The sequence below is a fragment of the Phaethon aethereus genome, assembly GCF_964289735.1.
Source record: "Phaethon aethereus genome assembly, chromosome: 6".
NCBI lineage: Eukaryota > Metazoa > Chordata > Aves > Phaethontiformes > Phaethontidae > Phaethon > Phaethon aethereus.
This window is the reverse complement of record NC_138580.1, coordinates 43,789,427-43,803,373: the sequence shown is the minus strand read 5'-3', so window position 1 is coordinate 43,803,373 and position 13,947 is coordinate 43,789,427. Positions and strand designations below refer to the sequence as shown.

At 40.1% G+C, this 13,947-nt stretch overlaps 1 protein-coding gene across 1 annotated transcript in view; it reads right to left on the bottom strand.

Annotated features, from left to right (window-relative positions):
- PCNT (pericentrin) overlaps positions 1–13,947 on the bottom strand; it is a gene marked incomplete at both ends in the record, with an annotated part of 99,991 nt that overhangs the window by 58,833 nt on the left and 27,211 nt on the right. The window contains 7 exons of the mRNA XM_082001593.1: positions 414–560; positions 3,209–3,373; positions 4,737–4,970; positions 6,033–6,609; positions 7,869–8,344; positions 10,248–10,486; positions 11,895–12,111. Of these exons, the coding sequence (XP_081857719.1) occupies positions 414–560; positions 3,209–3,373; positions 4,737–4,970; positions 6,033–6,609; positions 7,869–8,344; positions 10,248–10,486; positions 11,895–12,111 (2,055 nt within the window). The remainder of the gene's footprint in view (positions 1–413; positions 561–3,208; positions 3,374–4,736; positions 4,971–6,032; positions 6,610–7,868; positions 8,345–10,247; positions 10,487–11,894; positions 12,112–13,947) is intronic.

The following is a 13,947-nucleotide window of genomic DNA, read 5'->3' as shown; positions in this document are numbered from 1 at the left end:
CCAGATTCAGACTTCCCATTTGCCTGTCTTACTTCCTCTGAGCTATAGGTCAGTTGGTCTAACAAAAGCTACTAGAGCACTATTTTCTTGACAAAAAAAAAGTGATAGATACAGAGGGCATCAATACAGAGGCAACAAGTCAAACATCCAACCTTCTCTTATAAAGCAATGTTAACCTCCCTGGGAAATGGATGAAGAACAGTTTTCAAGCTGCTATACAATTTCAGTTTCCATGTTACTGCTGTAGCACTCCAACTAAAAGACAGAGCCCATCACACGTTACACCTTGAAAACTAGTGATCACAAGAATTATACACACAGTCCCTCTTTATACATCTTGAGAAAGACCACTGTGCTAAAATACAACCACAAAAGCACATTTAAAATCTAGTTTTAAAATATTTTCCATGCACCTGGATAATTATTGTTGCTTTTTCCTGTAGCTGGGCTGATAAGATCTCCTGCTCCTTTTGATGAGCAGTCTGTGCCTTCTCCCTCTCCTGAATCAACATCTGCTCCTTGTCATGTAGTGATTTCTTTTTTTCAGCTTCAAATTCGTCCTGCATAAGTCACATATACTGCAATTTACAGAGAGAAAAAAAAAAACAGAAAAGCCCACCTACCATCAACCCCCAAAAACCCACAACCAAAACCTTCCTCCCACCTCACCTTTTTTTTTTCTTTAATCTGAGAGGTAATCTGTGCACATTTAAACAGCAGTATCTTACACAGTTAACACCCCCAAACAACAAAATTATACCAAAACTATGATTTAAAAACACTTAAAGTAGGGAAATAAACTATCTGAATGTGCTCACTGAGACCTGGGTCATTTCAGACTACTGAGATAGTGATGAGGAACAGAAAACAAATGGGTAAATCAAGACAGAAATGGACAGAAGCCACTTTCACCAACTCTAAGTAGTACAACATGCATAGTACTGAGTTCCACATAGGATGAGTGATTTACCAGAACAAACTGAAAAATCTACAAGATAGATTCACATGGCTAAATGATCTAGAAGCTATTAAATTGAAACTCACTTACCTTAGAGTGCTATAAAGTACTCTAAAAGAAGGGATTATCAGGCATCCCCACTCCTGCATTGGATGGTGAAGGAGGTGAAGCAAGATCCTAGCATCCCTTCCCAAAGACGCTAAAAGGAACCCTGATTAGTAATTTTTTCTGCAACACTGGAATTGGGAAATGAGTCTTCTTGATCACCACATAAAAAACCCCGTGCAATTTGATCTATGAACACCAATACACTCCAAGGCGATAGGTGCCTTTTTTTATTGGTAAGTCAAGAAAACTGGTTTTCCCCATGGCATGAAAAAAGACTTCAGAGCTGAACATATGTAGTCACCTGAGCTGTCCTGGACCCTTTGTGGAAGACTCAGCCAGTCCTTGCACTGAGCAGAATAACCCATCCATCACCAGCTCCTCAGGTGAGGACTGCTTGCTGCTTGATAAGACCATAAGATCTGTCATCATAGCCAGGGTCAAGACCAATATTGGCACGTGAGCAGTAACAATACCAACTCCTACCCAGAATCCACGAGGCAGAGCAAAGCAGAAAAGCCAAATATGCCCAGAATTATAGACTCAAAGAGCAGAGCACTTAGCAAGATGCAAATGGACAGACACAAAGCAGTATGAGGATCCTCAACCAGTACAGTAAACTTGCAGACAAAGTCTCTGAAACTGTCTGACTATTCTTCTCAGAAGCAGTGCATTCACTAAAAGAGTATGTCAGACTGTAGAAAGGAACTCTGAATACCTAAAATCCGCTATAGGGGATGGGAGAGGAAGGCGGCAAGGAAACCAGCTGGCACAAAGACAACCCCATAAATGAGCATGGGGGAAGTAAGCAGGGGAAGGCCCATTGTAAAAACCTGTATCAGACCATGACACAGCTCAGCCTGACATTGCAAAGAGATCCAGTCAGTCTCTTCTGGGACAAAACACCGGTCATAAAAGCTAATGAGAAAAAAACCCCAGAGACAGCTGTACTAGCAGTAGAATTACCCCTGGCAAAATTTCAATGAAAAGACAGGTTTCTGGTGTCCCAGATGCTACTCAGTGACTAAAGCGCCTAGGCAGCACACGAGACAGAAAAGCAGGAATCACTTCTGCAGTATATGCATAACTGTCAGTCCAGTCCCAGTTTCTGTGGACCGAAGGCTGGCATTCAGCTGAAGAGAGCAATGCCAACTGTACCCCAGCTGCTTTTCAGGATACACTTCTGTGCTCTGTTTCAGAAGACAGCTGCACCAGACAGAGAGGTGTCAAAGAATGACCAGGACTCCACAGCAGGCCAGAGGCACAAAATAGGAGAAATTTGCTGCACATCTGCAGCATCCAGTTGTAGAGGTTTATACAACTGTTAGGAAGAGTTCCACCTCAGGTTGGAGAACTGACAGGAACAGTAAGGATCTGTTGAAATCTCTCAGAGAGAAGCAAATAAGAAGATGGTAGTTCACCTAATTTATTTATGCTCAACAAGTTGAGCTCAACACACATTCAGTACAGTGATAACACTGAGATGAATGTAAGCACTGCTCAGTGTGTTGGTGAGTTTCGTTCTCTCTTCTGACACAGGATGTGTCTTCTCCATTCATTTAATAGCTTTACACGTGCTTGTCACCTAGCCAATGAAGACATTTTGCACAAGGCTCAGAAGATGACAGGCAATTTCTATATGATACACAAGGCCAAAGATAATTTTCAGGGATAAGCATCTTGAAGATGCTTATCAAGATGAAAGTTTGGAACTCAAACAATCAACCCAAGAATGCAGAAATTAAGAACAACTAGAAAAAAATCTCACGCATAAAGTGTGAGCTGTCATCACTCACTTGGTAAAAGCTTAGACAACACTGAACGTTTTTTGCCAAATATATCCAAGCATAGTAGACAAGGTATGACAGGCCAAGGGCATAGTCTCTGCACACACCAAGAAGAAAAAGTTTCAAATGACAAACTGAACAAAAATGTACGCAAGGACTGTCGCTTAGAGCAAACGCATTCCACTGACTTTTTTCGTTTGTTTGAAGGACACCACTTCATATACAATGCAGGATTTTAAGACAACCCTGTAGTAAATACCATAACTGCTTACAGAACACTGCATTATTTCCAATACTGCTTTTTCAGAAAAACATGCTACCAGTGCATGATTTGAAGTTCAGTTTACTCAAACCCTACCTTCAGCTGTGCAATCTGCTGTTCAAGCAATACCTCCGACTGACACTTCAGCAGCTCAATCTCTTCCTGGAACTGAAGCTGCTGCTTCAATTTTACCTCCTCAAATTGAGCCAGAAGAGCTGTTCGTACAGTTTCTACTTCAGAGGCCGATGCAGAAGCATACATCTGCAGACAAGTAAGTAAAATAAAATATTTCAGCCATAGTGTTATAATTACAGAAAAAATAAAACCAAGCCAAAATGACACCATCAAGTACAGTCGAACTCTTAAAAGTATTTTCACAACAGTTCTCTCCAATCCTCAAGGTCATACAGTGCTGCTATCTATCATCATGCTGACTATAGAAAAAAGCCAGTTGATAAAAATAGATAACAAGCAACAAGGCATTAGGTACCAAGTATCTCCTGTATTCATGAGACTAGCAGGTTAGACTAACAGCGTACTCCCTACTTGTTCCTTCCAACAGCCATTTGGCTAAGAGAAATTCAAAGAAGGAAGAAAGAGAAACACAAGGGGAGAGCATATTTTGTCAAGACGTGGTTTGTTCAGATAAGATTAAATATTACACAGCTATACTTAATGCAATTATCCTGAGATACAACAAAGAAGTCCATCAAAAATATCAGAGAAAGATTGGGGTTTTTTGGTCATGTGTTTGGGGTTTTTTCTATTATTCTCCCTAAGAAGAGTCACTGTAGTCATCAGAACAGAGATAAAACCTGTTTCTAGGATGAAGGGCTTAAAAATTTAACTCGCCGCACAACTAAGTTCCCAGGCCAGCTGGAAAGCACTATCAGCTATAAGGCTTGACAGTCCAAAAGAACACAGGGAATCTGTGTAAGTGAAAAGTGAAATAGCAAAAATATTTTAACATAACCTATGTTGTTTGGTTATAACTGGATAAAACTCAATTTTTTTCTCAAATTTTTAGCCTTCACTATGAAAGTAAACATCAAGCTTACACAAAAACTTTCCCAACAAGAAGAAATGGTAAAGCTTTAAGGGCAACTAGGAAGATTTCCAAACCTCAATGAGAAAACATATTTGCAAAAGTATTATCTACTATAATTTCTCTAAGAAAAGAAGAAATCAATGTTAGTACAGGTTGTTAATAATAAAATAATAAAAGTTTGAAGTTCGCAGTTACTTTCCACACATGGTTAATGACCTAATTTATTACCTGTTAGTTTTCTATCAAAATGGCAGCTTTAAAATTTTGAATTAAATATGGCAGGAACTCAGAAGAAAGCAAGCTCACTTCCCCTGCCCCAATAAAAGACAGCACTGCAAACATGGACTTAAATTTTAAAGATTCAGGGTAATACATATATATTAATTCTTTTAGGTCCTTTTAGATAAAGCAAGGCTTAAAAATGTTAACTTTCTCTCTTCTTATCTACTGGCACTATTGAAAAAAAATCCAAAAAGCTTCTAGATATACAGTCTTACTTCTAAAGTTAATAAAACTGAATTTACTTTATGTTAAAGTATGGGTTATTTTGAGTTTAGGTATTAGCAACATTCTGACCTCTTGCTCATGTTCATGCTGCGCTTTTAGTTTCCCCAATTCTTTTTGCAGCTCCCTGGAATATTCTTCCTTATGTTTCTTAATTTCCGCCTCATGAAGATCCTGAAGTTCCTGAAGTGCTTTTCTATGCTTTTCCTCCATATGCAATACTTCCTCACGTAATATATCCAGGGCCAGACGTTTTTCTTCTTCCAGCAACTTCCTTTGATTCTGAAGAGCTGTGTTCAAATCATCCTGTGTAAGCATTAATTAAAAAAGAACAGAAAAAAAGTACAAATATTTTTTGTAACCCATTTGTAAAGCACAAGTCCTGCTGTATCAAAGCTTTTTAAGTAAACAGAAACAGTATTGCCTCATGTAGGATGAGCACACATACAGATACCCAACTACCTGTATCATTGAAATGGGTTTATTTTTCCTATCAACTTTTGTAAATCCCCGACTTTTTCTTCTATCCACAACAGCACTCCCCTTCAACACAACCTTCAACTTTTGCTTTTTGAAGTTCTTTACACTCAAGAACAATTAAAATGCAGATTTAAGATTAGTTAGAAAAGATAGGACAGAAGAAAAATACCCACCTTTCCCCCCACAGGATCTTCCTCTTATAACCTTAAGTTTGAGAAGTCGAATGGTAACAGACAAGTCTGAAAAACAGTACATCTTCCTCCGGAAGGCTCTGAAGTTTTAGCAATGACCTAAGCCTTCTTACCTGTTGAACTTGGAGACGCCTTTCTTAACCATCTGAACTTTAAAAGAGCTCACACCTCTGCCCTATCAAGAGTAAACCTACAGTAACCTAAATTCTGTCAACAGCCCTAAGACAAGGTCCACTCACCCATGACCTGCTCCCAGAATCCCACGTGGGATCTTTAGAGATACCTCTGTTTTATTCTTCTCCTCAAGACTGTGCCATTAGGGAGGATCTTTAGATTCCTAGAGAAGTAGCTTAACCTACAGAATTACACAGTAACTCTATTAGGCAGAGAAGCTCTGAGCTGCAAAATGGAGACCCTCCAATGTGAATTATGTTAAAAATATTTAACTCATTTGTACCTTTTCCACACACTGAGCTAGAAAACTCATTAATCTGAGCATTCGGGGGCAGGGAGTGACAAATGGACTCAATTTTCTGCTTCAGTTTCCTATTTCAGCTCACAATATGGCCACACAGAAGTGTTAGTGCTGGCACAAACAAGGCTGTAGAAATACACCCCAAGAGCAAGGGAAAAGGTGATCCCACACAATGTTACCATAAAATTTCACCTTCTATGCCAAGTTTTCCTTCCGACTCACCTTATGAGCTGCTTCTGCTTCAACAGCCATGGCTTTAAGTTTTTCCATATGAACAGTAGCTAGCTCAATTTTCAAATTATTTTGGGAAAGCTGAAGTTCTTCAGCATGCTTTAATTTCAACATCTCTATCTCCCGAATCAAGTGTGCTTGATCCATTTTATCCTTTTCATGGAGCTGTTCTGTGTGCTGCAGCTGTAGCTTCTCAAGAGCCTGACTATGTTCATCTCGTATATTCTGAATTTCAGATAGGTAGGATGACTCCAAAGAATCCAGATTTGATAAGTGTTTAGCCTCCAGCTCATCAATTTGTGCCTGATGCTTTGTCTGTAGTTCAGCAACACAGGCTTCAAGCTGAATCTGCTGTTTACTTTCTAGTGTAGATTTAAGTGTCTCAATTTCAGCTTGGTGCTTTGTCTGAAACTCAGCTGTAAGAGACAAAATTTGCTGCTTATACTTCTCCTGTAACTGCTGACTTTGGAGTTCCAGCTCGTCGACGTGTTTCTTTTTCAGCTCTTGGAGAAGAATCTCTTGCTCAGTTGTGAATTTCTGAGTCATAGCTTTGTGTTCCTCCATAAACCTATATTATTTACAAGAAAGTTAAGAGAATATTGTCAAAAAGACAGTTTTTTTAAAACAAATAATTGACATAATAAATAAAAATCAAAGAAAAATAAGTAGGCCTTACTTAGCCTCCACAAATTTTACTTTATGCTTCAAATACAGAGCCAATTCAAAGCAAGCCACAAAAATTATTTCATAGCCCCATGATTAAAGTTTACGCAATGTCACTTGGTAGTATCTGGCTATTACTAGCTAGGCTGGAACCCATATTAAATTACTCACCAATACAGAGCAACATCATTGCCTGTTTGAGAAAACAGTGCCATATGAGAGCATCCAAAACATAGCACATACATTGTCTACATCTCAAATATGTTGTCTGCAAGTAAATGCTGCCGTAAGAAACATCTCTAAAAACATCTGGTTAAGACTGAGACATAAAACCACTGTGGAAGTGTATGTGGGATACTTGGGGGCTCCTCCAAACTCATCTCAGCTCTCTGAGGTCTGCTTATAGCTTGATGCAAAAGATTTAATATCTGAAATGCTGCCATTTACTGTAATCATTAAGTATAGTATTTTTGGATACATACACCAATAATTAAAGTGATTGGTTATTCAAAGGCTAAGTTCCTGCTTTCAGCATTTTCTTACTGTAATAGTTTTCCCAATCTTGTTCTATGACCATGTGTTTGGGGAGAAAAGAAGCAATAAATTTGAAGCAATGCATGCAAATACAAAATGTGGTTGTCTGAATATTTACAATGGGGGTAGGAGGGGAGGAAAAACGGAGCAGTTACAACCTTCATGTCTAACCAGAACTGAAGAATACCATATGAGGTCCACCAATTTTAGTATTCGGTGAATAACACAAGCTTCGTTCACCAGGAAAAACTTGTTCAAATTCATTTGAATTGTTTGAAAACACTTGAAAAGATTCAGTTTTTTCCCACTCACATGTCCTGTAACGCTTCCCGCCTCCAAGGCTAGTATACAATTTTCAGCTGTACGTTGTATTCTTAACTGCAACAGCAGAACTTGATGACACTTCATTTGACTTGCTAGACTAGATTAAATGCACTTACATGAAGCAAAATTCTATAGTAAACCATAACGGATGGCCTTACTGTTCCTGGGAGATTACATATCTAAGCTAACTGGTGCCATCAAGTGACAAACCTGTATCACGACAACTCATTAAGTTTAAAATAAGAAAAAGAAACAGTAACAATGACTGAACTGGTAAGTGAAAGTGCTCAAATGCTCAGGACGTACTTGTTTTGTGCTTCCATAAGTTTCAGTGCACATTCCTCCTGCAGACAGAGTGTGGCCTTTTCCATGTCTTCTGCCATGAGCGCTTTGGCTGCCTGCAGGTCACTGTCATATTGCTCCTGAGATTTCTGCACAGCCTGTGCACTTGCAAGGCTGTCCTCTAGTTGCTGCAAGTTGTTTTGCTGCTCTTTTACCAACTTCTCCAATTCTAGAATTTTGGCAGCTTGGTGGTCTTGAAGCTTATTCATTTCAGCTTCACGAAGTTCAAACTCCTTTTGTAAATTCTGCTTCTCAAATTCCGCTCTATTTTGCAGTTCTATACGCAACAATGATAACTTCTCTTCTGCTTGGATTCTCTGGCCCTCACTTTCACATTTCCATTTTTTCTCTTTTTCTTTGTACATAGTCTCTATTTTCTGGACTTCTTCTCTGGCTTCCCTTAATTCATTCTTGTGATCCTCGGCAATTTTATATTTTACCTGTTAACACAGTTATTAAAAAAATGCATAAAATACAAAAACCAAATTGAAGTGTGTGAAGTGAACGTTCTCAGGCGTTTAAGGTCTGAGAGAGCTTTATTTCTTGCACTGAACTCACCCTTCCAAATAAAAGTAAGGCTGAAATATCAATTCATAGGTACTTGCATTCAATTACTACAGGAAAATTCTACAATTACATGTTGTTTTCTCTTGGGGCCACTTCATTTCACGAGTTCAACTTTCAACGCTATGAGCATCTTAGGTATTTATATTGGGCATGACTAAAAATCTCTTTTAAACCTCTCCTCTCCTTATACGTTCCAGTGGTATTTTATACGCAGTGACCAAGACCACAATCTCATACATAGCATAAAAGCATGTAGCACAAAAACAGAAGCCAAAGCACCAAATGATTGCTGAATGACAAAAGGAAAATAAAAAAAGACTAAAAAACACACTAGAGGTAAACACGTAAACAAATAAATAGTAAACTAAGGAAACAACAGGGTCATCTCTTAAAAGAAAATTAAAACCTAACAGGAGATCACATAGGAGCATCAGTATGAGGTATACTCTTCAGTTTTCAGTTGGAAGGTTTGTTTTGAACAAATATTTAAGCATTCATTTATGCTACAACCTAAATTAAGAGGCAGAAAAGAAACACAAAACCCCCAGATTTTGATTAATACGCAATCCGTGAAAAGTTGGGGGCTGAGGTAGGGGCCACTGGAAACAGAGGCAATTGAGGAAATTGGTTTACTCTGTTTCTGAGAGTGAGAGACCAGAAGACAAACAAAATATGTATCTCCAGACAGTGGATCAGCATGAGGTACAGGCTCATTTCAAACACCGCATTCTGTATATGCTTATCTTTTACCCAGCCAGCAGTGCCAGAAACAAGACACTGCAGGTGGTAGGAGTAAACTAGCAGTACTGAAAGCTTCACTACTGGAAGCTTCAGCTGAGTCTCCAAGTTATCTACAAACAGTCTGCAACTGTTCTCTCTGGCCTTCTCTACTTTTTAAGTCTGGAGAAGGACACACATACCTATCTCTCTCATAAAAAGGGAGGAAAGGAGGACTTGAGAAATGAGAGCTTCATCCATCGAATTCTCCTAAGTATTCAAATACCAGAACAAATTAAACAATGAATTAACATCCAATGTAAGTATACCCTCAGATGGGACAGGTAATTTAACAGGTAAGAGGGAAGGTGCCAGATACGATATTTTCAACTCTAAGACTTTGACAGTAGAGGTATAAGAAGTAAAGATTTTTTTTTTGCCAAAGCAAAGCAAAAACAGAAATCTGTTGTCCGATTCTTTTTTCTTCCCTCAAAAAATGGTCTGCAAAATTATTTCTTGTTATTTGCTTCAAAAGACAGTCCTATCAAACGGAAATTTCTTAGAGGGGACCACTCAGCCGGAGGGGCTTTTTCCATCTGCCACAGTGCTTTCTGCTGAATTCTCCATTACCACATGACAGTGGTGCACATGCAAGTGCACCATGTTACTTTCGCACCGGGACACTACTATGTACTCTAGGGAGATGTTCAGGATGAGGATCTTTTGTACATGCCTGTATTGGAGCGGTATACCTATGCTTGACCCATGTCAATACAAAAGGTGGGCTGGATCAACCCTTGAAGCACCTGCCTTCCCACACTACCTGTGCTCTTAAAGAAGAGTTCATCTGCAGAGAAACTATGCGTTTAACACTAAAATGCTGTGAACTTCAGACTCTTCTTGCAATATTTGTGTGTATACATGCAAGTCCACTTAAAGCTGAAGCTACCACTAAACTAGGCACATTTCAAGATAAGTGCTGCTTCTATCTCCCATGGCCTTCCCAAGAGACTTGAGCTTGCTCAACTCTATACAAAACAGTACTGGAATACTACTTACCTTTTCCATTTCCTCTTTCAGGTGCTTTTCATTCTGCACAGAAAATTCTTTTTGTTTAGTAATCTCTTCCTTTAAATGCTTTATTTCTTCCAAAAGCTCTGCAATATGCTGTTTCTCAGAGTGGAGAAGAGAGAGCTTAGCTTTGTGCTCTTCCTCCAGCACAGACACTCGCTCAGCCACCTCCATTTCAGCTTGACGTGCTGCATCTTGAGCACTCTGTAGTCGCAGTTTTGTTATTTCTGAAAAAGAAAAAAAAACAAAAAAAACCCAAACCAACCAAAAGACATTTTGGAATTTATTTTTCTAACAGGTCCTATTAATGCACAGAAATAAACTGCACAGCTGACAATGTTCAGCTTTATCAGTACCCTAACTACAGACCAGCAAGAATCGCTTATGAGGACGATTTTGTACTCTGTTCCGCTTCACCACCACCTCTGAAATTTATCAGTATCAACACACACAATAATGGGGAAGGATCATGAAAACTGTGGCAGGACCTCCCCTCTATCAGCAACAGGCCACAGGACCTTGCCTTACAAGACCATTGTCTTTTTGGTCAATGTAATGGCAGATTTATGCAAACTTTATCTCTTCTTTTGCACACACTATTTACATAAGGCATTTCGCCAAAAAGGGGATGGGACAAATCTCTAAACATTCTAATTTAAGCAGCTTTGATATAATGTCTAGTATTAAAAAAAATAAATTAAGATAAGAAATAGAGCTTCAAATTAAAAAAAAGTTGTATTGATCCTTTTCACCAGAGTGGAATATAGTTATAGCCACCTGTGTTATATAGCTAAGTTACGGATGACAAGTTCAAATGTTTGTGTATCATACTGTGCTCCCAGAAAGAGACTGCAGATATGAGAACTGCCATGATCCCTTACCTGTACCTCAACAATATATGCATTTCATATTGAACCAGCACAAGGCAGTATATTTCCATAAATTACAATTCCAAGAAAAGCAGCAAGAAATTACATAAACCCATGATGACATAGGAAGTCTCATTAAATTTAGACATAAGAGGAACTTTAACCTGAACCCTACAGCAAGAGATACTCATTACAAATTCAGTTCCCCATAAATACTTTCCTCTTTGTTCAAAAAATTCATCGCAATATGTATGCCAACTAGTTGGCAAATACAGGGGGGAAAAGAAATACTAACATTAAATGAGCAGAGCACTATCAAACCCACAAAAGCAACACAAGTAAAAGAGGTATGGAACATAGAACAGAAGTGGGTCTCTCTGGAACAGAGGGAGAACTGACCTATTACATGCAAATACAAGGGACATTTAACATAGTTGATAGAAAACAGTAAGAAATCTTCAAATAAATATTAATTCAGGAATTCACAGTCTCCTTCTAGGCATCAAGAATGGAAACCTGATCAATTCCTTTTAGCAACTGTTCCACAGTTGTAGAAGATTTTATCAGAAAAAACAACTTCAGGATGCCACATCTTTGCAAGTGCAACTCAGAGTGCTTGGTGCCAGGGATCAATGCTCTCTATTATTTAGAGTAAACTAATAACAAATTGAAAACTTCTTCAGACAAGCCTTTAAACATTCAAAGAAAGACACAAGCCACACAAGCAGCTTACCACTTTACTTCCCAGTCTGTCAGCTCATCTTACCTTTAATATGTTCTTCTGAAAGTCGGGCACGGAGCTGCTCAAGTTCTAAACAATGTTTTCGTTTCATTTCCTCAATTTCTGTGATATATTTGTCTGACAGATCCATCTTCATTTTCATTAGGTCCTCCTTATACTGAAGCGCAAGGGAAGACCTTAAGGAATCTAATTCATGCCTGTGCCGTTCTTTAAGTTGTACCTGCAAACAGGCAAGTTCATCCTACATAAGAAAAGGGTTAGAAAGACATCTTCAGTGTTGAAGAAACCATGCCAAGAATCTTTCAATGACAGCCATACATGAATTACACTATAACGCACCTGCTTCACACATATATATCTGGTTTCCAAAAACCCTGCTGGTTTTGCTCTGTTCCCACCACTCTATCTGCTACTAGAGCAGCAGATCCCCTTCAAGTCGAATCATAGAATCATTTAGGTTGGAAAAGACCTTTAAGATCATTGAGACCAACCATAAACCTAACACAGCCAAGTCCACCACTAAACAATGTCCCCAAGTGCTGTCTTAGTGTACTTCGAATAGGTAAACAGGGTAAGAACAAAAAAGTCTCCAAAAAACTGTATATTTGAACGTTTTGCATAAAAACTGTAGTGTGAGAGGAGATCAGGTTCAAGACCACCTGAGAAACCTGAACATACACAAGTCTATGGGACCTGATGAGATGCATCCTAGAGTCCTAAGGGAATTGGCTGATGTAGCTGCCAAGCCACTCTCCATGAGATTTGAAAAGTCCTGGCAGTCAAGTGAAGTCCCTGGAGACTGGAAAAAAGGGAAACATTACACCCATTTTTAAAAAAAGGGTACCAAGGAGGACCCTGGGAACTACCAACCCATTAGCATCCCCTCTGTGCCTGGGATGATCATGGAACAGATCCTCCCAGAAGCTGTGCTAAGGCACATGAAGGGCAGAGAGCTCATTCAAGACAGCCATCATGGCTTCACCAGGGGTAAGTCCTGCCTGACCAACCTAGTGGTCTTCTATGATGGAGTGACCACATCAGTGGACAAGGGAAGAGCTAATGATGTTGTCTATCAGGACTTCCATAAGGCCTTTGACACTGTCTCCCACAATATCCTTTTCTCTAAACTGGAGAGATATCCACTCAATAGTCCACCCATCAAATCCATAAGGAATTGGTTGGATTGTCATACCGAGGGTGGTGGTCAGCAGCTCAATCTCCAGATGGACATCGGTGACGAGTGGTGTCCCTCAGGCATCTGCACTGGGATGAGTACTGTTTGTTATCTTCATCAATGGCACAGACAGTGGGATCGAGGGCACCCTCAGCAAGTTTGCAGATGACACCAAGCTGAGTTGTGTGGTTGACACACCTGAAGGACGGGATGCCATCCACAGGGACTAGGACAAGCTCCAGGAATGGGCCCGTGTGAACCTCCTGAGGTTCAACAAGGCCAAGTACAGGATCCTGCACCTGGGTCAGGGCAACCCCCGGCATCAGCACAGGCTGGGGGATGAAGGGATGGAGAGCAGCCCTGCCAAGAAGGACTGAGGGGTACAGGGGCATGGAAAGCTGGACATGAGCTGGCAATGTGCGCTCGCACCCCAGAAGGCCAACTATATCCTGGGCTGCATCCAAAGCAGCGTGGCCAGTAGGGCGAGGGAAGGGATTACGCCCCTTTGCTCTGCTCTGGGGAGACCCCCCTGCAGTGCTGCGTCCAGCTCTGGAGCCCTCAGCACAGAAGAGACATGGACTTGTTGGAGCGGGGCCAGAGGAGGCCCCAGCAATGCTCCGAGGGCTGGAACAGCTCTGCTGGGAGGACAGGCTGAGAGAGTTGGGGGGGTTCAGCCTGGAGAAGATAAGGCTCTGGGGAGACCTTATTGCAGCCTGCCAGGACTTAAACTGGACTGATAAGAAAGATGGGGACAGACTTTTTAGCAGGGCCTGTAGCAATAGGACAAGCTGTAATGGTTTTAAACTAAAAGAGGGTAGATTTAGACAACATATAAGGAAAAAAAATTTCACGATGAGGGTGGTGAAATACTGGAACAGAGAGGTGGTAGATGCCCCATCTCTG